The sequence below is a fragment of the Tyto alba genome, unplaced genomic scaffold (assembly GCF_018691265.1).
Source record: "Tyto alba isolate M040663 unplaced genomic scaffold, T.alba_DEE_v4.0 Super-Scaffold_38, whole genome shotgun sequence".
Lineage (NCBI taxonomy): Eukaryota > Metazoa > Chordata > Aves > Strigiformes > Tytonidae > Tyto > Tyto alba.
Window position 1 is genome coordinate 14935493 of NW_024881313.1, and position 25368 is coordinate 14960860.

Below are 25368 nucleotides of genomic sequence, written 5' to 3' on the forward strand. Positions count from 1 at the left end.
TCAGTTCCTCTGCTTTCACACAGAGCTCTGCCGCCGTTGCCAGCCGTGTAACCCAGGGGGCAGAGGTATGTGACACGGCGGCGGCGTTCTGCAGGAGGGCCCCCAGCTCCAGGGGGGGGGTGGCTCCTGCAGCCATGATTTCATCAGACCCCAGACAGTGAGATTTACTGCAGAAGAATCCTTCTTCCTGCACGGCCTCCGAAATAATTTGTGATACGAGTGAGTACCTGCCCTTCACTGGACCTAACAGTACCCAGAAATCGCTGTCGGAATCTACAATCCTAATCTGTAATGATGGCAGGCATAACAGTGAACTGTAGCCCAGCTAGAGTCAAGCCATAAAAAGTTTTTACTTAATTGATGCTGCTCCCATTACAAAAATAAGCATCCACAGCACATTTATTTAATGTTTAAATTAGTTCGTATCTTTACATAACTTGAAAAGAAAATATATTTATCCCACATACAGTAAACAAGTGCATTATTTCAAACATTAAAAATAAATCTTTTAACCGAGTCTGTACAACAGATAAATAAAATTATATCTACAGTACTTAAGTTGTGAAGAACAAAAAAAAAAAATTCTCTCTCAAACTCACAGTTCCCCATTGCTCCTAATACTGGCATAGATGAAGGTCATGCATCCTATCCCTCACTACAGTGTTCACCTACACCATTTCTTTCAGCCATTCCAATGAACTGACCGATCAAGGAGGTTAACGTTCCAAACACTGGAAGTAATGCACACAAAGAACAAACAGCTGAGTGTCTTTCCGCTAGCTTCTAAAATAGCTGGCAGACTTAGTGAAACTGCTGAATTTGGGGGAAGTGAATGTTTTTTTTTTCTTTTTTATGATGAATGACTGGTCATTCTTTAAAAGAAATTGTTCTCCACCAAAAAAAGTAATATTGAAGCCATTCTTTCCACAACTTTTTTTTGCACTCAGTGGTGGCTGCAAGTTTGAATTCAGTTTTTTAACTGGGATAAAATCAAAAACATGTATATGACAGTACATATGGTACAAATTAAGATTCATATTGTTTATAATCATACAGAATTGCACATATGCTTGGAAAAGGATATTGTGCTCATGGTTTTGACTGCTAACAAGTAATTGGTAGAATAAAATGTAAAAGCAACTAGAGGTCAAACTATCGCTTGAATCAAAACCACAAATAGCAAAGAAATGACCATAACTTTACTGAGTAAGTGAAATGTGAATTACAGCTTGTCACTGCCCCACTCAAGGGCTATGTCTTTCATTTTTATGCTAAAGAGTTAATAAGATGGGCACTGCTAAAGAGGATGGGACAAAAGGTTCCTCCAAACAGCTCCCATCTCATTTCATTTTAATACTGAGAGTTAACCTCTGCGTGCAACAGGAAAATGACTTAATCCCTCCTTCTTGGGATATGAACAGATTGACTTGCATCCTTTCAAATAAAAACATTACTACAGGCTAGGATATGGCACCAGTTCCCTAGTGAGACCTAGTTCAAGGTCACCTACAAACTCCGTGGTTCCAAGATCACTGTTTCCCCGTGCTCCTGCTTAAGGTCTGATGGAGTGGATCTGATGGGATTTGATCTGACTGGAAAAGGTCGGAGGTCTTCCAAAAATTCTCCTTCTTGAACTGAGTCTCTGAAAATTACTCATTTGTCTGTTCACTGTGACTGTATAGAGAACTGCACATAGTTAAATGAATTAGTGGAAAGTGTATGAAAAAGCAAACAATTTTAGGGAAAAAAAATAGAATTTTCTTTATATAAAAAAATTTCACTTCAGAATTTACCATAACATCTTAAATTTCTTAAAGAAAAAAAAATATGTAAACTTGTATATAATCTTAAATCACTGATTTGGTGATAACTTTTTATTTCCACGTATAAAGGGTTTCATATAACATACTATCTCCACCCAAAATACTCCTTTCTGAAGAAAAAAATTACCATTTTGATCAGAAAAATGCCCTGGTTTACCAGTAACTTCATGTTTCACATCAGCTAAAGGTACCATTAATGAAGGATCGTAAGTTTGCTCCTTTTTGTTCCTTGAGGAGAATGATTACAGCGTGTCTGACACGCAGGCGCTGCTCTAGCAACGCCCATTCGTCAGTCAGCTGACCCAAGGTAGAGTTAATTCCGGGATATGCACACGGTATTGCTAAACCACTTGACTTCACTCCTTTGTGTCATGTTTGAACAGATATGTAAACAGAAACATACATCCAGTAGAAAAGACTCATCTTCACATGCAATTCTGTACAGTGCATTCTTGTTTCTCAGATTCTTTGAGAAGGCTATTTCCACACAAAGTATGTACATTTGCTCTATATACATTTTCCACACACTTAATTTAAATGTCCTCTTGTACCTCCAACTGAGAAGTTTTGTTCAGGCAGACTCAAAGTAAACCTGAAGAAAAGTTAATGCCTTGACTGATCTTGCATTGCTGAGAAGAGGAGTAGTCCAGAAAAAAATCCAGCTATGCATAGCAACCTTTTAAGCAGAGTCGAGTTATCTTTAGGAACAACGATCTGCGCTAGGTCATTAGTGATCTGAGAAATTTCATGTGCCACACACACGAATATAAAAGTGCTGACAAGAACATTAAACATTGGATATCCAGGAATGAGCACCAGGATCCCCTTTGTGTCTGCTGCCAGCCAAATATGGTATTGGCAAATGAAAAGCTAGAAGAAAAAAAGAGTGTGTTTAATAATACTTATATATAAATATTTTTACTTCTATAAAAACACATCATTATTACTCCTGCACCAGCTCTCCTACTGTACTTCTGCTTAAGTCAGATATTTACAATTAACATACCCTGAGAAGCTGTTTTCCACATGTCTTTTGCTGTAAGACTAAACTATTAGTCTGTTACAGTACGTAGTGAAATGGGTTTGCTTAGCCCTTCACCAGATAGGCATCTCCGTTATCTCTGGTGAGGGACTGAACTAACATAAAAGATAACGCAAATAAAAGATAACGCTTCAACTGCTGATGACTGCAAAGGTCCCTGGAGTTGCTCAGCACCTTAAAGTTCACCAGGAATCAGAACAGTGAAATGTGATCCTTTAAAAAAAAAATAAAAATCATATACTACATATATATTGTGTTACAATGAGTTTCTCCTAGAAGTTCCTTTCCCTTTTTAAAATGTATTTTAGTAATACAATAAAATTAAACATTTGGTATTACTAAGCAGCAAATAAAATGGAAAGCAAGATAATTCCTACTGTTTCAAAATATACACTCAATGGAACATGGTAACATTTGCCCTAAGAAGGGTTTTGTTTCTTTATAAAGGCAGGAAAGCTTTCCAGGGCAAACACGTTTATAAGTGTACTTATATTAGTCAGTATAATTCATGCTGATTCTTCAACTGGCTTCAATTTTTATCTTCCAACTGCATACACACCACAGCTTACTCCAGCATTAAATCCCCACCCTCACAACCCTAAACTCCCTGCCCTGAAACAACCTAAGAAATAGGTTTCCTACTGTGAGACTCCCGTTTCAGCTATGATTTTTAAGTGTAGATGGAAGCTAACAGGCTAAAAGAGGGCAAACACATCAGCATGGTATTGAATAAACCAGTAAGTGGTGTCACTATTTATGTGTTATGCTACAATTTAGATAATAAAACCACCTTACATTTCTAATTTTCAGTTCACTGTACTTCTGATCGCTCTACTTACCTCTAGAGAAATTTTGCCAAACCAGGCAAAGAACGAGCTATACACAGATCGGACGTATCCAGGAATGTTCCTGATGAGGATGAAAGCTAAAATCTTTTTATAAAAAAAAGTAAAAAAAAGTGACTGTGGATGACAAGCAGATTACACACACTCAAAAAAGGTTTCACTGTCTAAACTGAAGTGCATCATGCACTAGATTTTCTTCAAAATCTAACAGACATATAAACCAAACAAAAATCCAGGCCATTGATACTTAACAAAGTAGGTCTTGAAATTGCAAATCTTTTATACACATTCTTACAGCACAGCAAGTCACATTTACATCTTCAGTAGAATCATGGCCCTGATGTTGAGAGACATTACTATATGCTCTCTAGATGTGGTCACAAAACATGCTATACCATGCCAGCCCAAAATGAAGGTGGCCACAAATCTGAGTTAACCCTCAATTTTTGAAGAGAAGATGTCAAGATGGACAAATTAATATTAAAAAATTAAGTCACACATGCTGCCCCTCAAGAGAGCAACACAAACTATTTAAAAAAGGAAACAGAGAGGGAACAGAATCAGACAGCGGGGGTATAGTGGGGCAGGGGACACAGTAAGAGGAAAATCTAAATTTAAGAAAACCACATGGATGCCCCTGTGGCCCACCTCTTTGCCTAGAAGTGACTACAGGGTCCCTCCCACAGGTTGCCCCTACAGTAATGTCTCCCAAACATTCACGCTTCCCTACAGCCTTCTTTTCCACTGCTATGCAATTAGTCACAAGTTAGGTTGGGACTTAAACAGTGCATAGGAAACCCACACTAAGGACATCAGGGTTAATCAAAAGCATAATCACAGTATGCAATTTCAGTGCTTAAAGGCAATGACAAAGAGCAAGCAGTATAGTTAAATCCCTTCTTACTTTCAGACATGAGAATGAAGCTCAATATCTGACATTCCATGCTAACGCAAAAATACATTTAAAACCCCTTTTTTAAAAAGCCCAAACAAGATCAGACTAGATTCTATCACTGTAAGGAAAAGGACTATAATTATAATTACCTGCACCACAGAAACAGAAGGATGTAGTTCATTGCACTCTGTCTTGTTTTTACAGCTACTAGCCCAAATAGAGTAGGTCTAAAAGATATAAAAATCCGTCTGTGTAGCAATTATACACAACATTTAAAAATTAAACAAGAGGTAAGCTATTTTCAAGTGCTTCAGCAGTAGTGGGTTCACTAAGATGTGGGACAGTAATAGGAAAAACTACTGTGCTTAGTTTTGTGTTTCTCTCAAATTCTTCTTTGCAGCTGATGAATGCCATACTTATTCATACCCTAAGATGCAGGCGTACTGTTGACAATTTTTTCATCACAAATAGACAAGCAATCAAGAGTGGAGGTAAGAGCTGCATTGTCTACCATAGTATTTTTATGATCCAATTATCTTGTAACATTTGCAATGAATTGAAAGAGTGCTGATGTTTTCATCTACAGTTGACTGAAAGAAAAAATATTAGATAGGTAGGGCTGTGCACAAAAACACAGCTGAAATGTCTCCGGATCAAGGTTTGATTTTTTAAATCAATGTATTTTCTAAACAAGAACTTCAGGAAAGTTATTCTTTAGAGATTTACAAACCTGATTATACTAGTTATACCAGGTACGTACCAGAAAAGATGCAACTGAAATAAATAATAGAGCATTTGAAACTCTGCTGGAGAAAAGAGGATCCCCCTTTCCTTCTGATATCATCTGACGTTTCTGCAATGCCAGATAAATAAAAGCAAACAGCATCCCATGAAAAACCACCTGTAAAAGACAAACAGAATGCAATGAATATTTCATGGCTTTTACAAGTCCTTCAGGTACAAACTTAGCAGAAATGCTACTGGATAAACTATTTGTAATACGAAAGCTTAGGTGTCAAGAAGTCCTTTCCCAGATTTACTGAAGCAATCAAAAATAGGCCGCCTACACTAGGTTGTCATAAGCTGCATTTTTAACTCAACTCAAAAACTACAAATAAAGTACATTTACTAATGCTTCACAGAGCATTAAAGACATGACAATGAAATTTCAAGCAGCTTTCAAGTACCTACTATCCCCTCTGCCATCTACGCCAGCACTGAAGAGGGCTTTCTCTGATGAAAAAACAGGAGTCTCTGCCCTTCCCCCAAGCTGGCAGGTGAAAACATTCAAGAAGCACCACAAGTGCTTCCCTCTCTCCCAGGCACAGCTCTCCAGCAGAGTGTTTCATGATCTTGTGCCAAATTCTCATTAGCTAGCAACACAATGCTGTTTCAGGCCCATGTGGTGCTTGTCCTCTGTATTTATTTTGGGATTCCCTCTTTAGCGGCGTTACAGAATACACACTGTTCACGAGGAACAAAGCCCCAAGTCTGAAATAAATGTCGCAACGCAGCGCGCGCTGCGGCTATTCCCCCCCCTTGCAGGGTCAGTAACTGGGAAGAAAGCACTGTCCCACTGCAAAAGTATTTAAAAATATGTGCAAGAATAGTCTGGTTTGGGGATCAAGACCCTGATTTGAAATGTGTTTTGAAGGTTACCTTAAAAGAAATGTATCCCTTAATTGATACAGCTTTCAAAAAATATTATTAAGAAAGCCACCACAATAATTTGCCTTGCATTTCAATAGCCTGCAGTGCTACAGGTGTTAAATTTTCACAGTACAATCTTGAAGAAGAGACAAATCTAGGTCACTTTATGACCTTATTTTTTAAAAGCAAACTAAGCAGGATCTAGCAGCACATAAATCAACATCCATCTTTCAAGCAAGGCTTTGACAGACATTTGCAGAAGTAAGGTGGGTGCAGCTTAAGTCTTTTATTAAATAATCCACTGGGACAAACTCCTGCTTTCTCTGAAGGAAAGCAACCCTCCCTCCCCTCCAAATTAAAACACACTTAAAAAGACCAGTGTAGATTTATGAACATGTTACATACGTAGCGATCCAACTTCCACCTAAACCACCATTCATAGACATTCCCATTCAGTTCAAAACACTTGGACAGTGGCCAAAAAGAAAATATCTTCTCAAATGCACCCTGTAAAGAATAAACATGGCAAATGCATTAACACTGATGTCAACCATATTTACTGAATTTAAACCAATAAACTGTCTTTTAATATTATCACATCCCCATTTCACTAGCTACATAGCATTACCAAAATAACAGGCTTCCTTAGAAGTCACTCCCCACTCTGGCCTCAAAATTAAAAAAAAAAAAAAATGAAAGAATACTTTCTCAGCTGAGAGAGGGTTTCAGTTTTACTTCCCATGAAGGCATTGGCATGCCTTCCATTTGGTACTGAAGGCTTAAAGGCAGAGACCCACTGATGTGTTGGGATAATGAATGTATACTCTACAGAAGACTACAGTTAACAGGCTTAAAACCCCCATAAAATCCTACAGTGACAAACTCTGCTCTTATTTCTGTCAGCTATACTTACAGCATGCAGTAAGTCACTAACTTAGCATGAACCAGTCTTTTGATAAAGTATCAAAGCCAACACCAGGTCTCTAAGAGACACAGATCTTCATATCCCCATACACCCCACGTATCATCATACGCTCGCAAAAAACAGTAACTTTAAGTGCACCACAAACACCCCTCCCCCCCGCAAACCTAAAGCATGAGCCTTTGTATTTATTACATTTGTAGTAGTACACTGAAAACATGTCAATCATTACAAACGAGTAAGGTACAGAACAATATTTTTTCCAGCATCCACACCAATTCAAATATGAAAAAAACAACTCAAAGGTTCCATTTTTTTTCTTCTGTATTTATGATATAGGAGCAAATACAAAAGTTATGAGCACATTAAAAAGTAAAGATAGGTTATATGTTCTTAGGTCACTAAGGATAAAAATAGTAAAAAACTTACAAACCTGAGAATATGACAGAAAATATATACATGTCAGTAAGCAAATCAGTTTCAACAGTAAACCAAAGTGCCATAAGCAGTTCCCTGAGGGGAAAAAAAAAAAAAAAAAAAAAATCCATATACAGTCATCAATTTTTCAATAGCAAAACCCAGGACACATTAAATAATAACTGCCAATTATTTAGTGTAGCTATGCTTAGTAATAGATACATTCCTAAATAAATGTTCAAATATCACCAGCGATACTTTATCACTATATTTGCATATTAAATTTTACTTTAAGCACTTAAAATAGACATTCACTGCAACTAACAACCTATTAATCCTAAATTAAGGCTAATGTCTAAAGCAAGGACAACCTACATACAGAAAGAAGAGAATTTAGGTGTTCAAAGAAAAACACTATTTTAAAGCCTCTGCTTTCCCAAATGCTCTGCACAGGCAGTCAGTCCTTATTCTAGGTGAATGTAAATACATAAGACAAAATTCCCAACAGCTTTTGTCATGTGAAATAAGTAGAGCATATATTATTAAACTTTGAGGTACCAGTTGTACTCTAAAGCCCAACTGCAGGTAATTAAGAACAAGTATCTTAAGAAAGTCTAAGAAACTGCTCCTCAAAGCTGTCGACTGGTACTAAGCTCTACCCAAGCCTCAACATTGCAACAGAGATCATCTTCCTCTCTTGCCATATAAATTGGACATTGTCCCCTGTAAACAGGGACATAAACAAGTGAGAGTTGTCATTGAAAGATCTTCTAGTTTCACAGTATACTACTGCTCCAAAGTACACAATGGCAATTTCTCTGTATCTGGAACAGAAGTGCTTTTGTAGGGGGAAAAAAAAAAAAAAATACTGGAGCTATTTGCCTTCAAGATATCTTCTAAAACTACTCTCTAATTGTATTTTTGCAGCATCTATTCCTAGCATGCATTTGGTATATTTCATTGTCATATCTGCAGACTATAAAATTTGGATATTACTCCATCAACAGGGAAGACGGATCTAGGACTTTTAAGGCTTTAGTTCTAATTTAGTTTAATTAAATAATAAGGATTTACCACATGACGACAGCTTTTCAGTGAACTGCGATGCATAAAATAAACTGGGATTTCACTTCAGTTTTTATTTAAAATATCTGTATCACAAGACTTCTGAGAGTTCACTTAATCTAAGATACTAAAACAACAAACCCCACGTTCTTATTTGGCAGGATATGGCAGAATTGATGCTTAAGACAGATGAGACATTAGCAACGGAGAATGGGAAACTCTAAATGCTGGCTGTTCACGCCATACCCTACAGCAACACTACAGCAACAACCTCAGCTAGCATAGACAGTGCAACCTCTGGTTTTAGTTTGCACTCGGTAATATTGCAACTCTTGATAAAACACATTTCTGATGGTCAAAACCTATCAGAAAGTATTCTAACATAACTGTAACCAGAGACAGTTTAGTTCAGCTGTTACAGTTTTCAAGTGACACAGAACTCATCTATGCCAGACTGTATTTCTGTGAACAACTGTTTAACATATTTTGACTATGTTACAAAGAGACTGAGGTCTACTAATGGTCCCATTTTCAGTATGGTTATCACAGTATTAACATGCAAATGTTTTCTAGCAGAAAGAAAAAAAAAAAAATCTTACCATTTGCTTTCTTCTGGACAATCTGAGGCCATATAGCTAAGGTGGCATAAATGATCATAAACCAGACAGTGACTAATGGCACAAAGTAGTAGAACTGGTAAGGTCGGTCCATCACTACACACAGTACCACAACCAAGAAATTGAGACGAAATAAAACCTGGAGGGTGTCAGAGGAGACAAGACAGAGGATATATAAACTGGGAGGCAAAGCTCAGAGAGATGGGGGACATGTTTCTTTAGCACTATACAAAAATATCTACATATTTTACATCTTGCACGCTGATTATATTTCAGCTGCAACATAGAAAAAGTATCTCAAGGAACACCAACAAAGCAATATAAGACTGCAGGCTGATTATGTAGCACTGGACCTGTCCCACACTGGCCTACTTGGGTAGACATAGCAGTGAAAACAGGGTAAACCAGAACCGACTATTCCCCAGGCTGGGGAGCGAGTATTCCAGTTGCAGGATGCTGTTGGTGCCCCTCTGCTTTCACTCCCTGAACCACCTGGGCCAGCTCAGACAAAGCTAGGGCAATGCCGTGACCCGTGCTGCAAGTAGGCCGCAGACATACGTTTAGTAAGCACGATGACTCGAGTTACATGACAATGTAACACTTAACAGTAATGAAAGATGTATTTTAAAAAATTTTTAAACTGCTACAGCACACACTGCAAAACCTGGGAGGGAAACCGCAAAAATAGGTATGTTCTCCAGTATTGTTAGGGTGTGAAAATTCATTTTCTTTATTAACAAATCTAGGCTTCGAACCACCGTCTTTACATATATATTGCTATATATTGTAAATGGCTACTGCAATGAAAAGTCCATTACTATATATTGGAGAATATTTGTCTTGATAGTTTAAAGCCTACATATTTACATTTTTTACATTGTACATATCGTTTACACGCTACATGGCTGTATTAGATAAACCCTACCAATTAAACAGGTCAGATTACACAGAAACAAGAGCCATTTTTAATGTGCAAACCTTGGTTAAGTCATCACATATCACGTTAATTAAAGAGTACGGATGTATCATGGATATTTTGTTATCTGAACAGACTTCTTTATAAGGAGAGTAAGAAGATATTCTTACCTGACACACTCTGTATACACCAAAGTCCCCTTTTATCCAAAAATATGAGAAGTGCCCATAACCTGTTTGGAACAGATATGCAGCAACCAGAACTCGAATGTGCATGTACACTGGCAAAAACTGTTGAGAAAAATAAAGTACCTTTTATAAATGGCCACGTAAATGCTTTTGGCTTTCCTTTTTCCCCCCCATTTTATGATTTTCCCGCACTGCAATAAATCAGGTTTAATTAAGAAAAGAACCATTATGCTACATATCCCTGTTACTTACGAAGCTCTTTTGGTGCCCTAACCTCTCTGATGTTAAAATTAACTTCTTCTATTCATTGCCCTACACTTTCCATATTCTATTACCAGTTAACAGAGAGTTAAGAAGGGCTCTGTGCAAGCTTATCTTCAGCAGTTTCAAGTTCAGAACATAAAAAAGAAGTGTTGCTAGCACTTAAAAATAAATTAACATGGTATTCTATGCAGACGAAACAAGTAGATTTTTTCACTGGTTAAGTAATGCATAAAATGCTCCTATCAATTAAATCTACACTTAAATAGAGAGGAAAACTAATTCTGCTAATACCATTTTTAAAACTATAGGAAAAATAGCGTTAGTTATTCATTCTATTCAATTGTAATACACATTTGCACTATCTTTCTTTTGAAGAGACATACCCAAATAGCATTCCCACTTAAAAAAAAAAAAAGTAATTCAAATCACTTACAGTGCTTGCTCCAGAGATATGATAAATCAAAATTACAAGTTGCATCCAGCCCTTCCATTCATCAGTCTGTTCTCTATTTAACACTTTAGTCTAATGCAAAACAAAACAAGAGTGTTGCTATTCCAAAAAGTACAACGAACATCTACAAAATGAGGAGAAAAAGTTCAAAACAATAAACCACTTTAGGGATAAATAGGTATCAACTGTAAAAGCCTTCTGCCTAGTGGACACAGGTATACCAGATTTTAATGGCATCTACGCTCTCTTGTATCCAAGCTATGCTCACTTCCAATCTGACTGAGTGACAATGGCTAAAGGCACTCAAATGCTTTAAAAATGCTTTTGCATCCAATTCCAGGCAAACGTTACAGTGCTTGTAAGTGCATTTTTTGCAGTTGGGTTATACCGACTTCGAAAATTTAACTTTCAATATTTAGCAATTAGTGATTTACACTCAAACTGGGAAACAACATTATAAGCAGGATATCAACATGATCATTACCTCTTTGGTATTTTCGGTATAAAATACCCCCAAAACCAAGATATAGACGATTGGTATGAAGAAAGATGAATGTGTATAAAATTTATTTTCCTTCATGAAAAGATTTGCTCTGTCACACAGATAAAAATAGGTCATGATTAGACCAAGTTTGCAGAAGGAGTGTAAGAGCATCTCCAAAGTAGAACCATTAGGAGTGCTGATGGCAGGTTTCTTCTCCTCTCCACTTTCCAAATCAGTGCATGATTTGTTCTTCCGATAATTATTCCGATTAATTAAATTGATAATTAAATATCCAATAATGGACAAGGTAAAGAAACAGAAAGCTAACTTCTGTATCAGAGTGAGAGGAGGCTGAGGCTGGCAGCAGGAGCCATCAATGGGCTTCATTATCTTATTGCAGTAGACGTTCATAAGAATCATCGCATTCTGTCGAAGAAATAAGCAGTTTTGTCAGTTAATCTCTAGTAAAAAAAATTAACATTTTAATCAGAAGAAAGTTTCTTCTAGATCATGTATTAACCTAAAACATGCAATTCTCCCATATCATTACATAAATAAAATTTCACAGTAGCCCCACACACCTAGCTGCATTCAACAGTACAGTTAAAACATCTCTTCCAAACAGGAAACCCCTGAGCTTCTTAAGGTAAGCAAAAAGACCTAATCCTAATCCTTACAACAGAAAGGTTCTCTCTACCGGCTGTAAAAGGATCTATAGAGAGCTAAATGGACTATAAACAAAAACCAGCTCACAAATTTGGGTCCTAAAGGGGCACAGTCATCAGTCTCTGAAACATGACAATGAGACTGAAGCCTGTGGTGAGATGATATTTTGTCCATCCAGTACTTGAAAGCAACTGAAACCTGCAAAAGCATGAAACTACAACTGACATGGCAGGAGAGCTCTTTCACAAGAAGGGCAGACTGACAAAGCCCAGAGGGGCTCACTGCATGCGTGTGTATATATAGTGGTAGGTTAAAGGTAAAATAAGAAATAAAATCAGTGGCACTCCATGCAACCAGGAAGGTGTATATTCTGTGCTTTCTTATCCTTTTCATACTCCTTACTAAACAAAATTATATGGGCACATAGGGGAAAATTCAAGACTTTTTTCTTTGCGCTGCTTTACAAATCATTATCACCCTAACTCATTCGAGCAGATGAAGGCACGAAGTTTGCACTCAGGATCTAAAAGCTCTAGTGGCTCAACAGCTATTTTAAAATAGCTACACACTAATGTGTTTGCGATTTTAAACATTCTGTATAACTAACTGCCCTCCCACCTATTGGGATCTTCTGAACAAAGCTTCCTGAAGAATGTGCATGTCATCGTTACGTTCATATTGTCTGCCATTTCAGAACATTCACTTAAAATCTTCTTTTATTATTATTACTTTTTAATGTTGACCAGTGATAAAAACACTTACTGTATCTCTGCTTGATTCAGGGAGATGCAGGCCATCTGCAGACTTCATGATAGTTTCTTGTGCTATCAATTTTGATACACTGAACACTTTAACTTTAGCTTTGGAATTTCGGGAACTGCTGTTCAGAATACGAACAGCTGCTTCATTATAAGCATCTATTTTCTCATTAGTGATCATTTTCCGACTTTCACTCAGCATATCTTCATAAACAGGATCTGAATTTGAAAGGACAAAGAACCAGCACATTAATCTTCTACTTGACCAATATATTTGCTTAGCTCAAGCTGCACAAGCTACTTTCATTTAGGTAGTCACAACTGTATAATGGTACAGAAAAAAAAAATACAGCGAGGAATGAGTGACTGTTACAGTAACTAGAGTAGTGACTAGAGCTGTTCGTGATGAAATGTTTTTATCGCCATTCCCTAGTCATGCATATATACTTGTAGATTAGAAAGCTTTGGCCAGACATGAATGCCTGTTTAATTGCCTAAACCCATGAAAAGCATATAATGCTGGAGTACAGAGCTGCTTATGCCGTCTCTCAGTAATTAAATCCCCCAAGGAAAGACTCCAAAACCAAGAGACAGAAGACAGGCAGAACAGAAACGTGGAAAAAACCCTTAAAATCTCCCAAACCCTCTAGTCACTGTAGAAGAAACCAGCTTCTAATTTCTCTAAGTCAGTCCATAAGGATGTTACATTTGCTTCTGTTGATTCCAGTTTAACTGATGGGAGAATCTCAGGTTTTCAGAAGAACGGAACGCCACTTAATTGCCTGCAGGCTTCAGAAATTTTGTGGAGCTTAACACAGAGCTATATGGGGTTCTCGATCAAAACGTCAGCTGGAGATCAGTACATTGCCATGAAAAGCTGCTGATGTCGGTAACTGGTGAAACATACTCTATAAGCTGTAAACTGATTTTCTTCAGCTACCTCACACATACTTTTGGATGATCAATGGCTAGACAACTCTGTGTGCACAGACTGCTTCTCCTCTTATTTGTTCCATTAAAGAGCTCAGAGATGACTTAAAAGGACAGGATCTTTATCAGCAGAATGACAGGACATGTCTGACAGCTAATTGCTTCTATTATAAACATGGTTTATGAAAGGAACGCGAGAAGATTAATCTGTTGATTCAGGTTAACCTCTATAACCATCTTTGATAGGAACTTGGATGTGATTGTAAGAGTACCGCTGGGTATATTCCAACCAGAGCTCCAAATCCGCCCAAGTTTCTGACTGAGGTGTTGATAATCTAAAACATTATGTTCTGTGGCAGATAAACCAGGAGCACATTCCACCTATGAGTTCATTGTTCAGTGTCAGGGACATACTTTAGGTTTATTAAAGAAAAACAAAAGCATGTAAGCGTGGTGCCATAATAAAAATCTCACAGTCTCATTGGGAACCATGATTTCTGGCTCCTAATTCTAACTCATCAGTGCTTAGTGTACAGAAGCAAGTTTCATTCTAGAGACTGAAATTCTCTATAGAGTATGAGTATTCATTCCAGACACACGCAGAGGATGCACTTGTTGAACCTCTCCTATTGTGTACAAAATCTGAAAATTTAATAGAACACAAACAGGAATACAGCTGTTTTATGCATTTGTGTTCTCGACTCCCAGGAGGCACATACAGAGCACAGCACAGCGAGAACAGACCTGGTCTACTGAGTCCGAGAGTAAGCTAACAAAGAATGAAAAGTTCAGAAGGCAAAAGATTTTCCTGAGAGCGCTTTAAAATCTCCATCACTAGTAACAGCTAGTTAGGTACCAGCTAGTTAAGGCTGGAAGAAAGGCCAGATTGGAATTCAACCAACACCCTTTTTACTCTGCAAGTACACAGTATGTACTAGTTTTTCCATATCCTACAAGACAATGATGCAACAGACAGTGACAATACAAATTGTTACCTACTGTTCATTACTTTACCTTGTAAGACCCAGTAAACATCACTACTTTTTGCTAATTTTTCCAAAAGAGGTGCAATTGAAGTGATATTGATTTTATATTGTGTGAGGGCTTCATTGCTGCCATTGTGGATCTTGATAGACCACTGGAGAAATAAAGAAAGAGATTCAGCACCTGTGTGTCTTGAGGACCCTTACTTGATTCCATTGCTCTGTTAGTAGCTATTTTTCATTATTTCTAGAAAACTACATTATTTCTTTGGTCTTCTCTTTTAAAGTGCTAAAAAATTCCTTTTAGACTAAGCAGCTGTCTAGACAGATAATTACATTCAAACAGATCACTGAAATGTGGAGTAAATAATATTCAACTTAACGTATATTTGATTTTTCATAATTTAAATGTGCAAGGTGTTTTAATTAAAAGCCCCTTGACTTTGAACGATGATGAAGTAACAAAGCCAGTCCCATTATATAAAAATCATGGCCAATTTGGTCGATTTTACTGTAGGAAAACTGACCACAGCAAGAGATGCATGCAAACAAAACTTGATGGTGGTATCGAGTTCCACTATTTCCATCTGTTTTGCAGATATCCACAAAGACAAAAAAAAAAAAAAAAAAAAGAAAAGAAAAAGAGCCGTTTTAATTTCTGATTTAATCTTCTACATTAAATGATTGGGAGAATGCTATAGCAGGGCCTGTTGCAACAGGACAAGGGGTAATGGTTTTAGACTGAAAGAGACTAAAAGTAGATTTAGACTAGATATAAGGAAGAAATTTTTTATGATGAGGGTGGTAAACCACTGGAACAGGTTGCCCAGGGAGGTGGTGGATGCCCCACCCCTGGCAACAGTCAAGGCCAGGTTGGACAGGGCTCTGAAAAACCTGATCTAGCTGAAGATGTCCCTGGTCATGGCAGGGGGGTTGGACTAGATGATGTTTAAAGGTCCCTTCCAACCCAAACTATTCTGTGATTCTAATTCTATGACTCTAAAGCCACCCAAGAATTTCTCTTAACTTCTGAAAAGGATTTCCCACACTGTAGGAAAAATAGATTTAGCATTTATTTAAGGCATTACTGTATCTATAATGATTTAGTCAAAATCTGTAAAAAAAAAAATATAAATTTAGTCTGAACGTAGTGAACTCTCTAGTTATTTCTAAATACCTACATAAAAATTTTGATGTAAGCCAAGTACACTGATTAATCCACTTCCTGATAATATTATCAAATATAAATGAATACCTCATGAAACCAAAAAACATGCAGCTGCTGCTCTGAGAACTCACACTCTGAGGAAAAAAAGCAGTTTCTCCCAGTAGCTAAATCTTTACTCATGAAATACCCACAGTTATTAAACAGACGTTTTAAGAAGCATATTCTATTCAACAGGAAGTCAGGAACTAAGCAGCACAGCACTGTAGTGACATTCTCAGTGCATCTCCTTTTCCCAAAATAAGCAAGCAACTGAGTTTAGTAATAGCTGGAGCTTCTCCAGCTTGTAAGACTTCTATTTATAAACGGTTATGCAGTCAACATCTTAAGACAGACATGTCCAGACCAAAGTAGCATGACCAAACCCAGAGCTAAATTAAAGATACAGGTAAGTTTCAAAATACTGACAAGTCCAAGGGCACTCACCAGTTCAATCCAGTAGCAGGTTTCTACACTAGTGCTAGCCATGGTAATATTGCCGATGCATCAAGATTTTTGAAGCAATTTATTTTTCTTCAAGTCCCTCAAAATAGGGGATGTTTATCTTTGGCCAGCTCTAGTTATCACTATTAATGTTTTGTGTAAATATATTGGTGTTATGAAGAGCTGAACATCACATGCATATTGTTGGTTCATATCTTCTGCTGTCCACAAAAGGCAAGCAGGTATGGCTAACGTATATATATGAGTAAAAGGAATTATTTAGCTAAGAGTGCTGTAGTTTTGCAACCTGACCTTCTGCATGACAGAGCACTATCGATATATAATGGCATTTTCTGTGCGAAATACTGTGATTCACGCTAGTAAGATGTGCTAAATTCTCAGACTGAGTAGAGATATTCTAGGCTTACCACGATTCCTAAAGCTCAAATATTTATGTGGATTCTACAGAGAAAGAGAACTGAGGGGGTTTGTCTATAAGGAAACAGAATTTATCATCCCTCAGGCAATGTGTGGAGGTCTGTACACACATAGGACCTTCCTCTAAAACTGGGTGAATTCACCCTAGATTGGCATGCCCAGGAGCTTCCAGACTGGTAGAATGCCTGAACTGTCTCTAAACCAAACTGCTTTCAAAGGATTTTGTTTAAAATGGAACACATCTTCCCCCTCCTCTACATTTGAGCTGGTGTAAAATTATAGTAACTAGTTCCTGTCAAATTCCACTTCCAAAATATTTGGAAGTAAGGGACATGAAATGTGGAATTAATGAGATGAGCAGTTGTTCAACTCTTGATTCCCAGTACCAGACAAGTACTGGAACAGACTACTTAGGGAGGGCGGTTGAATTCCAACCAACCTTGGGAGTTTTAAAGAATTGGTTGACTCTTGTCAAGTTCACCAGAGGTATAACTGATCCTGCCTCATGGCAAACTGATGGGTTAGGTGACCTCTTCAGGTCCTTGTCAGCTCTGTTTTCTTTGATGCTGCAGCACAGAGTAGTGGTGGAAACTTCCAGTGGAACAAGATTCAATAAATGGAATCTCTTTGGTTGTTGAATTATTCATGTAAAATTCAGGGGTTTGCCCATATAAGTCTAAAAGAAATCTGTGCCTTCAAAAAGAGCACTCTGAATTGGGCCATGCTCAAAAGCAGTATTTTGTAACTGAATAGAGTTTATTAAAAATGCATCTCAGTTAGTATGGAAGTACTTTCATTTAATTTTTTTAATGAATAATCTGCTTTTAACAAAGCTACTTTATTAGCTAGATTCAAGCTAATCAATATTTATCAACAAGTATTGCTGCCAAAAAACAAGTACTGTTCATTGCAAAGCTACAATAAAATATACTAGATATTTTAGAACTACTTGTTATAACAGCAAATTCACTGAGAGTATATTTTTTATTATAAATTGGTTTTAACAACTTCATCATGTAACTAACTTGAGAGCATGGAAGTTATCCTACTAGAACTTCCTTCTTTACTAAAATGCCCCATATACATGTAACTTACCGTGGCAGCTCCAGCTACAATTATATGAGGTTTTGCAACAGAACCCTAAGACGCAAAGTAAAAAGGAATTAAGTTTTAAAATATTAACAAATTATTCTTATTACTATAGTGAGCAGGTTAATTAATACTAATATCTTAATTAACTGTGACTCAACTTGTCCCTCAGTTCACTATTACAAAAGAATAGGGTGCAGATATATTACAGAGAATATAAACTTGTGATATACCAGAATTTTCACATAACAGAATCTGCAAAAGTGCAAAAAATCATTATCAATTTAGCAGCATAAGTTCTCTTTAAAAGCTATCTAAACATCTTCTACCATCAAGTAAACTGTGGATCGTACTGCTGAAGTGCTTTTTCTCTCAGTGCCTCTCAGCACTGTCAAACATCTGTTTGAGTTGTTGTACTAACTGAAGTGATCATAAACACAATGCAAAACCAGAACAAATGGTTGTTGCCCCAGAGGTCTGAAAGTTATGTCTACGACAAGGAATAGAATATGTACTCAAACAGAAGAGTACAAGGAAACAAATACCTTGGTAGGAGTTTTGCCATGGCACTGCAAGGGTTAAGCAACTCTCAATTTTTTTGTAGTAATCACAGAAAAAGAAAAACTAATTATAAATTCTGATATCTTGATGGAAGGTGTTGAGCAAGAATGACCAATAGAGTAGCAAAAGAATCACTGGGAGCCATTATTAAATAACTCCAGGCTATTTAAAGGTCAACAAAGGAAGAAACAAGAAAAATTTAGTTGCCAATCTGTAACCATGTTACTCATCAGAATTACATACATGATTTTATGCTGAATAATGTGACAACTTGTATCATAAATGAAACTTGTTAAATAATCCAAATGCAATTTGAGGGAAATTTTGAAAAAAAAAAAAAGTAATAATCAAGGCATTCTTGACTTTCCAAATTGCCTTTGTCCTTCAGTTTGGAACACTCAAAATAAATATAAAATCAGAGAATCATATAATATCTTGAGTTGGAACGGACCCATAAGGATCAAAAATATTTGGTCACATAGAAGCACAGCCATTGCAGACAAGAGGAAGCAAAATGCCAAACCAGAGTAAAATCCTTTCAGCTCTTAATAGGATGAATCAACCTGCTCCTAGGAGTACGATTTTTCTGGATTGAGGGTTTTTTGGCCCAAGTGAAGCCATCCTTGGGAGACCAGGAGATGCTTGGAAACATATAGACCAGTAAACATCCTCCTTTCACTATTTTGATGTCAAAATTCCACATCTCTGGTACACAACTTAATTAATCTGTGTGATATACTGCAGTTGCTGGGTTCCTAGTAATTATAGTTGTGTGTATGAAAAAACAAGAAAGGTAGTAGTTCTCAGTCCAGTTGCTATATTTTCCTAAAATAAACATCTTCTTAAAACAAACCTCAGTCCAAGATTTGATACGTTGCCTCATAGAACCATTAACTTCTGGATACCACAGGAAATCCTGTAAAATAAATGCAGATTGACTCTGTAAGCTTAAAGACAACCAGTAGACTAATAACAGAAATTCAAAAAAGCAAACTAATTGCCATCAAATCAACTGTAATGGAAAAACACTCAGCCCAAAGTGAGATTTCCTTTATAGTTAGCATGAAAAGCCTGACATCTCACTGTAGCATGGAAAACAGAAAAGAAAAAAAAATGGGGAAAAAAACCCCAACCCACAAAACTTTGACCCCATGAAAAAAGGAAGAAATTTTCATGTGTAGTTCAGGAGCTGGGATTTCACCAAGAAGGTAATTTTTTAGCTTCTGTCAAATTGGATGTTCTTAGGTTTCCAATGCAAACAGGGATAAAACCATGCTCACATCTATAACTTATTTATATGAACTTTCTTTTTGCTCAATTTCCCACAGTTTTTACCAACAGGTTTTCTTTTTTTCCAGAACTTAATATATTTGATAGCATGAAATCGTAATTTTAAAACAAAAAGAAAACCAAACAATTTACAACTTCATAAATTATCAACTGTTTAAATCTGACAGTGCCATGGCCATTAAATGCATTACCTACTGACATTTTTTTAGATGTCAGAAGTAGTGCCCAACCTTCATCAAGAAGGACAGTCTAGACTCTGGCTAGTGCTATTATGTCTCTCAGGTAAAGCCGTGACTTCCTAGCATCTAGTTACCCCTCAGGTGCAGAACTATCAAATGGCCAACAAATACTTATGAAAGTGAAATGGCAGGCATTACAATTGCAGAAACTATTGTGAGGCAACTTTATAAAGCAGAACGCAGAAACACTACCAGCAGAGAAGAAATCTCTATCTTCCACTTGCACAGAACCTAAAGATTTTGGTAGTTCGCCTGAGTACGGTCAACTCACTATTTGGCAGGAATCTGTAACCTGTGATCATGCAGCCCTCTGCAGTGGCTGAAGAACAGAAGGGTCAGTAAGATGACTAGAAAGAGCAAAATTAAACTCTCTACTTGTTTCCAGTGATTTTCTCTTTTGTTGGTCAAGTACTTTCCACGTTTAGATTACTGGGTCACACCCATTCTTAATGTGAAAAGTCAACTATCATGCCAATAATGTAAACAGCAATATGGCACCAACACAAGGAAGCAGCAGACTAGAAATACATTCTTAACTACACAGGCATCTCCCAAAAGTCCAAACCTGCCATCTCAAATCTTGGTAGTTAGACACCTACCAAGGCTTAGGGAGTTTTGAAGATGTAGTTCTGTGTCTGCAGGCTACACCAACATAAATCACATTGCATCAGTCCCTTTGTCCTGCCCTGTGTTCTGCCCCCTCTTTTCTACCACTCAGATAACCATATGATGAGCCACATCAGACCTGACCAAAAAGGAATCCGACAAGGTAAGTTTTCAGCTGAACTGACTCCTAAAACAGCCCACTTCACTGCTCTACCAGGGTAGTTACAGCAGAAACACAGCAACATACTGTGGAGGGCAAAAGAGTGGAACAGCATATGCTTAAGTTAAGGCTCACACCCTAAAATGCTATTCTGTACCCTGAATCTTCAATGTACACAAACACACACTGAAAACTCACTTGCAGACAACTCAGCAAATACACTGCTTCTTTGGTTTTCATGAATAGAGGATGAGTTGTCTCCAGGGCATAAACAAATACATGACTAACAGAATCCCAGCGCTGCTGACAGCTGTCATAGGAAGCAAAGCAAGCTATTGAGGACACCATTTCCATTGCCAGAGTGAGGAGAACAGAGTCCTTCATAAAACCTACACTCGAGTACTTTGTTTTCTTTTTTTGAAATATCCACATTATAATCAACACTGTGGTTATTTCTCCATGCAAAAACAGTGGAATGAATACTTGTTGGGATAGCATAGACAGCTCAATGGCAATTATGACAATTACCACTCCAAGTAAGTTAGCCCCAGATAGATATTCTTACAGCTATGGAAGAGTAAACTTCCTGGCAAAAGCTATTCTTGGAAGGCCAAATTATAAGATCTGACAAAAAAAAAAAAATTATACATGCTTCCAGAGTTCATGCCCAAAGCTAACACGGAACACAAGTACTCAAACCCAAAGTCTTTCAAAGAATCTTATTCAAAATATAATATGTTAAGATAAACTCTGATTTGTTTTGTGGAAAATTTACAATGAATGTTGATAGTCTAAAGCTTCTTTTGACTTTTATAGTACTCGTGGAAATTTCAAAAATCCAGCTCTGGTTGCAATTGGGATTACACTGTATGAAATAATACGATTATGGCTTGCAATTTAATGCTAGATAAAAACTTACCACTTTAATTGAAGCAGATTTATCTTCAAACAGGATATTTCCATGCTGTCAAAAAACCCAAAACAATAAAACCAAAGTAAGACAAACTTTCAGAATGAAAAAAAAAAAAAAAAAATTTACATTCATGTTTTAATTCGCTCTCACCCAAAGGTTTACCTTCAGTAGAAAGGATTTTTCTTGTATAAACTTGTCAGTATGCTCATGCGAAATGGTTATGTTACTTTCTTGATAAAACAAGCTACCCACATAAAGGGTTATTTTTCCTGGAAGAAATCTATCTAACAAAGTCTGAAATGCTTTATGTTCACTGTTACAAAGGTATAAAATATTTTCCTAAATTTAGCCTCCCAAAATGAGAAAAGCTTACTTTTTTCTCTTTTTTTTCCTTACATTTCCTTTCACCTAGCCTTCCTTTTCATCTGCCCATTTTTGCACAAAACAACTGACGTAGTTTTAATTAAAGAATAAAAGAAAATAATCTCAGGCAGAAATAAAGTCTGGAATGCATTATTAAATTTGCTGAGTGAGACTGTAAGAAATGAGAAAGGAAGCAGTCAGATACTGCAAACACAATCCTTCTTTAAAATATTACTAAATATTAGTTTCAATCCTGGTCCAAAAGAACAAGTGTATTTCACTTCCACAAACAGAGATCTTGATTTCGTAAGTATTGACAAAAAATACATCTCGCCTCAGAATCAAGTTTGGCACTCTATCATCTCACCATCACCTTTGGGCAGCAAAAGTGACCGTAACCAACAGACTAGGAAAACCAGTTAGTCGACCAATCACACATCTTGTTTTGACCAAGTGAATATGACTGCATGCGGTCTGCTGGACAAGCTACCAGCCTGCACTTCTAAATGACAGGATTACTAAATAACTGACAATCTGATTTACAGTTGAAAGTGAAATGTGTCTCTTCCCTCACATATGTATGTACATACATCCATGAATGGATATACCTAAGAAGCATAGTACAGCAAAAGAAATTAATATGCTATTCAACAAACGATACAGCTAAATCCTTTCTTACTGCTTCCACCCAGCAAGCTGCAGTCTACATTCATCACCTTATAAAATTCAGACAGCTCTTAAGCAGCAATCAAAAGGGAGGTAAAACCAGAAGCTATTTTTAGTTTCAGCTTCAAGTCAGACCTGGAAATCTGTCAATGCCCCAAGGATTTTTATGAACAGATTAGATCAGCAATCTATCTGACACTTAAAATGACAAATTATAAGCCATGAATTACTATTATTTAAAAACACACAAAGGAGTAATCATTTTCTCATCAAGAAACCAAATATGAAGCATAAGTTGCTATGGGACACGTTAGCTTCATTAATTTATTCCCAGACTGCCGCAAGCTTTCTCTTGAGCCTCCTGGTTTACTTCTGAAGGTTCCAAATCATCTCATCTGTACCCAAACAACTATCTTGGTCTAATTTTGTTCTTCTCCAAAAGACCTTTCTGTGGTTCTTCTTCTTGATGGCTAGGCCAGCAAATGGTATAATTTCTTGCTTTTTTGAAGTTTAGAGAAGGGTTATGAGGTAAATTAGGAAGAAAGAAACAAAAACATCATCATAATAAACTCACTTTATTTCCTTCTTCTTTGACTTGAGGATTTATGAGTTTTATAAATGAATAGAACAGCTGTCGAATTCTAGAATCTCCTATAAACACAATACGTTTGTCTATGAGGCAATTTTTTGCTTCACTGTAAAACAAAACAGCAACATTCATGTTACAGGAAATTTGTATTTTAGGAAAAAAATCTTCAAAAAATCTACAAAGCAATATATATAATTCTAAGCATTATAACCAGCTCTAAGGAATAGTAAATATCTTTTTAAACATGCTGAATTAATAAAAAGTTTAGTGTCATTTGAATGGAAATGAAAATGAACTCTCCTGGTAATTTGATTACGCAAACAACCAAGCAGGCTTTCCTATTCTGTGGTGCTACAAACACAGTAGTTTTGAAATGGTAATATACAGCATAATGCTAAAAAATAAAGTTCTCTTGCTAGTAGGTGAGAAAAACTGATTGGTAATTTTATTTGGGATTTTTTTACTTGCGATTCTACACATCAGGTCAGCATTTTTTCTTTCAGCAATCTGAGTGTGACATGTGAAGCTATGCAGTCTCTCGCAGTATCATGCGGCTGTCCATAATGTATCAGTACTACTATCACCAACATTTATTTGTATTTTTACCTATACACACAACTATGGTAAACACTGTAGATACACAGATAATGTACAAGGAAAAGACCTCCTTTTGATAAACGTTGCATATTTTTGAAAGCCTAGAGAATCAGCTATAAAGGGAAAAATAGACAACACTACAATTATTACAGCTGCAGTCAAACAACCATAACTCTTCTTTCCAGGCAGATGAACATAAGATATGAGTTTCCTTACCTATTTTTATACTTATGCATCATACAACTGTGGGGTTGCCATACTTTTTCTCCAAGAAATCTCCCACTGGACAGAAGATACTCACATGTATCGCCACCTTTAAAATGTTACATTGAGATTAGAATTCAGACACATGAAAGTTAAAACATAGCCCCATTGCTATTAAAAAAATAATTTGACAATATTTGAAACACAGGAATTGAAACAATCAACAGCAGTAAACAAATCTAACTTACTGTAAAAACATCTTGCACGAGTTTCTGCAAATTGCCTACTCACTTATTATAGCATACTTCTCTGTAAATCTCTCCTCTATCCCCAAAATCGTAGAGATCCCATTTTTGCTGTCAGAAAGATGTCGCGACCTAGAACAGTTTTTCCACGAAAAAAATGCTAATCCATTGCACTATCTACTATCCGGAATACACTGATATGAAATTAAAGAGTACAAGAGTTCAATATAATAATCTTCTATGCAGAATCACCATACACAGCATCTTGTAAAGAACATGAATCTCAACATGAGATTTGCAAGAAAGTCTATTACATCTCCTTGCTTAAGACATAGCATTCACTCACCTCAGAACAGATGAAATTACATGGTGAGTTAATATGCAAAACAAAAACCATTTACACAGGAATTTGCTGATCATTCTGAAGTGCAGGTACCTTTTCCAGTCAAGAAGTTTTACGCTAATTAAGATTAATCACTTTACAGGTGGTGATGTTTCAGGTCACTTCAAGTTCATATAAATAAAATACTGCAGTTATTAAATCAGTTGCTGTTATCTTCCAGCAAACTCTATGTCAGATTCTGCTGTCTTATAAATGAACACCTTTCACTGCAAAGGAAATTGCCCTCCAACATTTTTGTCATACTTGGCATTTCAGAGCACTGACAAACAGAAATGGTGGCGAATTAAATGGCAGGTACCCCTGCTAACTTGTGCAGAAACAATGTACCACAGCCCATACTAAATGCTTTCTGTAAAACCTTGACTTTATTAAACTCAATTGAGAACTGGTCTTTTACTCCACCAAAACTTGCACTAATTCTAATGACTAGGGCATCTTCTA

At 36.8% G+C, this 25368-nt stretch overlaps 1 protein-coding gene across 1 annotated transcript in view; it reads right to left on the minus strand.

Moving 5' to 3' along the window:
- Positions 1-326: 326 nt before the first annotated feature.
- The window catches only part of CASD1 (CAS1 domain containing 1), a 33196-nt gene continuing 8154 nt past the window's right edge, over positions 327-25368 (minus strand). The window contains exons 2-18 of the mRNA XM_032991647.2: positions 24292-24388; positions 23464-23584; positions 21867-21911; positions 19506-19568; positions 18098-18142; positions 14948-15071; positions 13008-13222; positions 11580-12005; positions 11078-11167; positions 10363-10482; positions 9259-9415; positions 7611-7690; positions 6661-6762; positions 5366-5506; positions 4755-4832; positions 3705-3797; positions 327-2693 (exon numbers count right to left, since the gene is read on the minus strand). Of these exons, the coding sequence (XP_032847538.2) occupies positions 2427-2693; positions 3705-3797; positions 4755-4832; positions 5366-5506; positions 6661-6762; positions 7611-7690; positions 9259-9415; positions 10363-10482; positions 11078-11167; positions 11580-12005; positions 13008-13222; positions 14948-15071; positions 18098-18142; positions 19506-19568; positions 21867-21911; positions 23464-23584; positions 24292-24388 (2264 nt within the window). The 3' untranslated portion in view covers positions 327-2426. The remainder of the gene's footprint in view (positions 2694-3704; positions 3798-4754; positions 4833-5365; positions 5507-6660; positions 6763-7610; positions 7691-9258; positions 9416-10362; positions 10483-11077; positions 11168-11579; positions 12006-13007; positions 13223-14947; positions 15072-18097; positions 18143-19505; positions 19569-21866; positions 21912-23463; positions 23585-24291; positions 24389-25368) is intronic.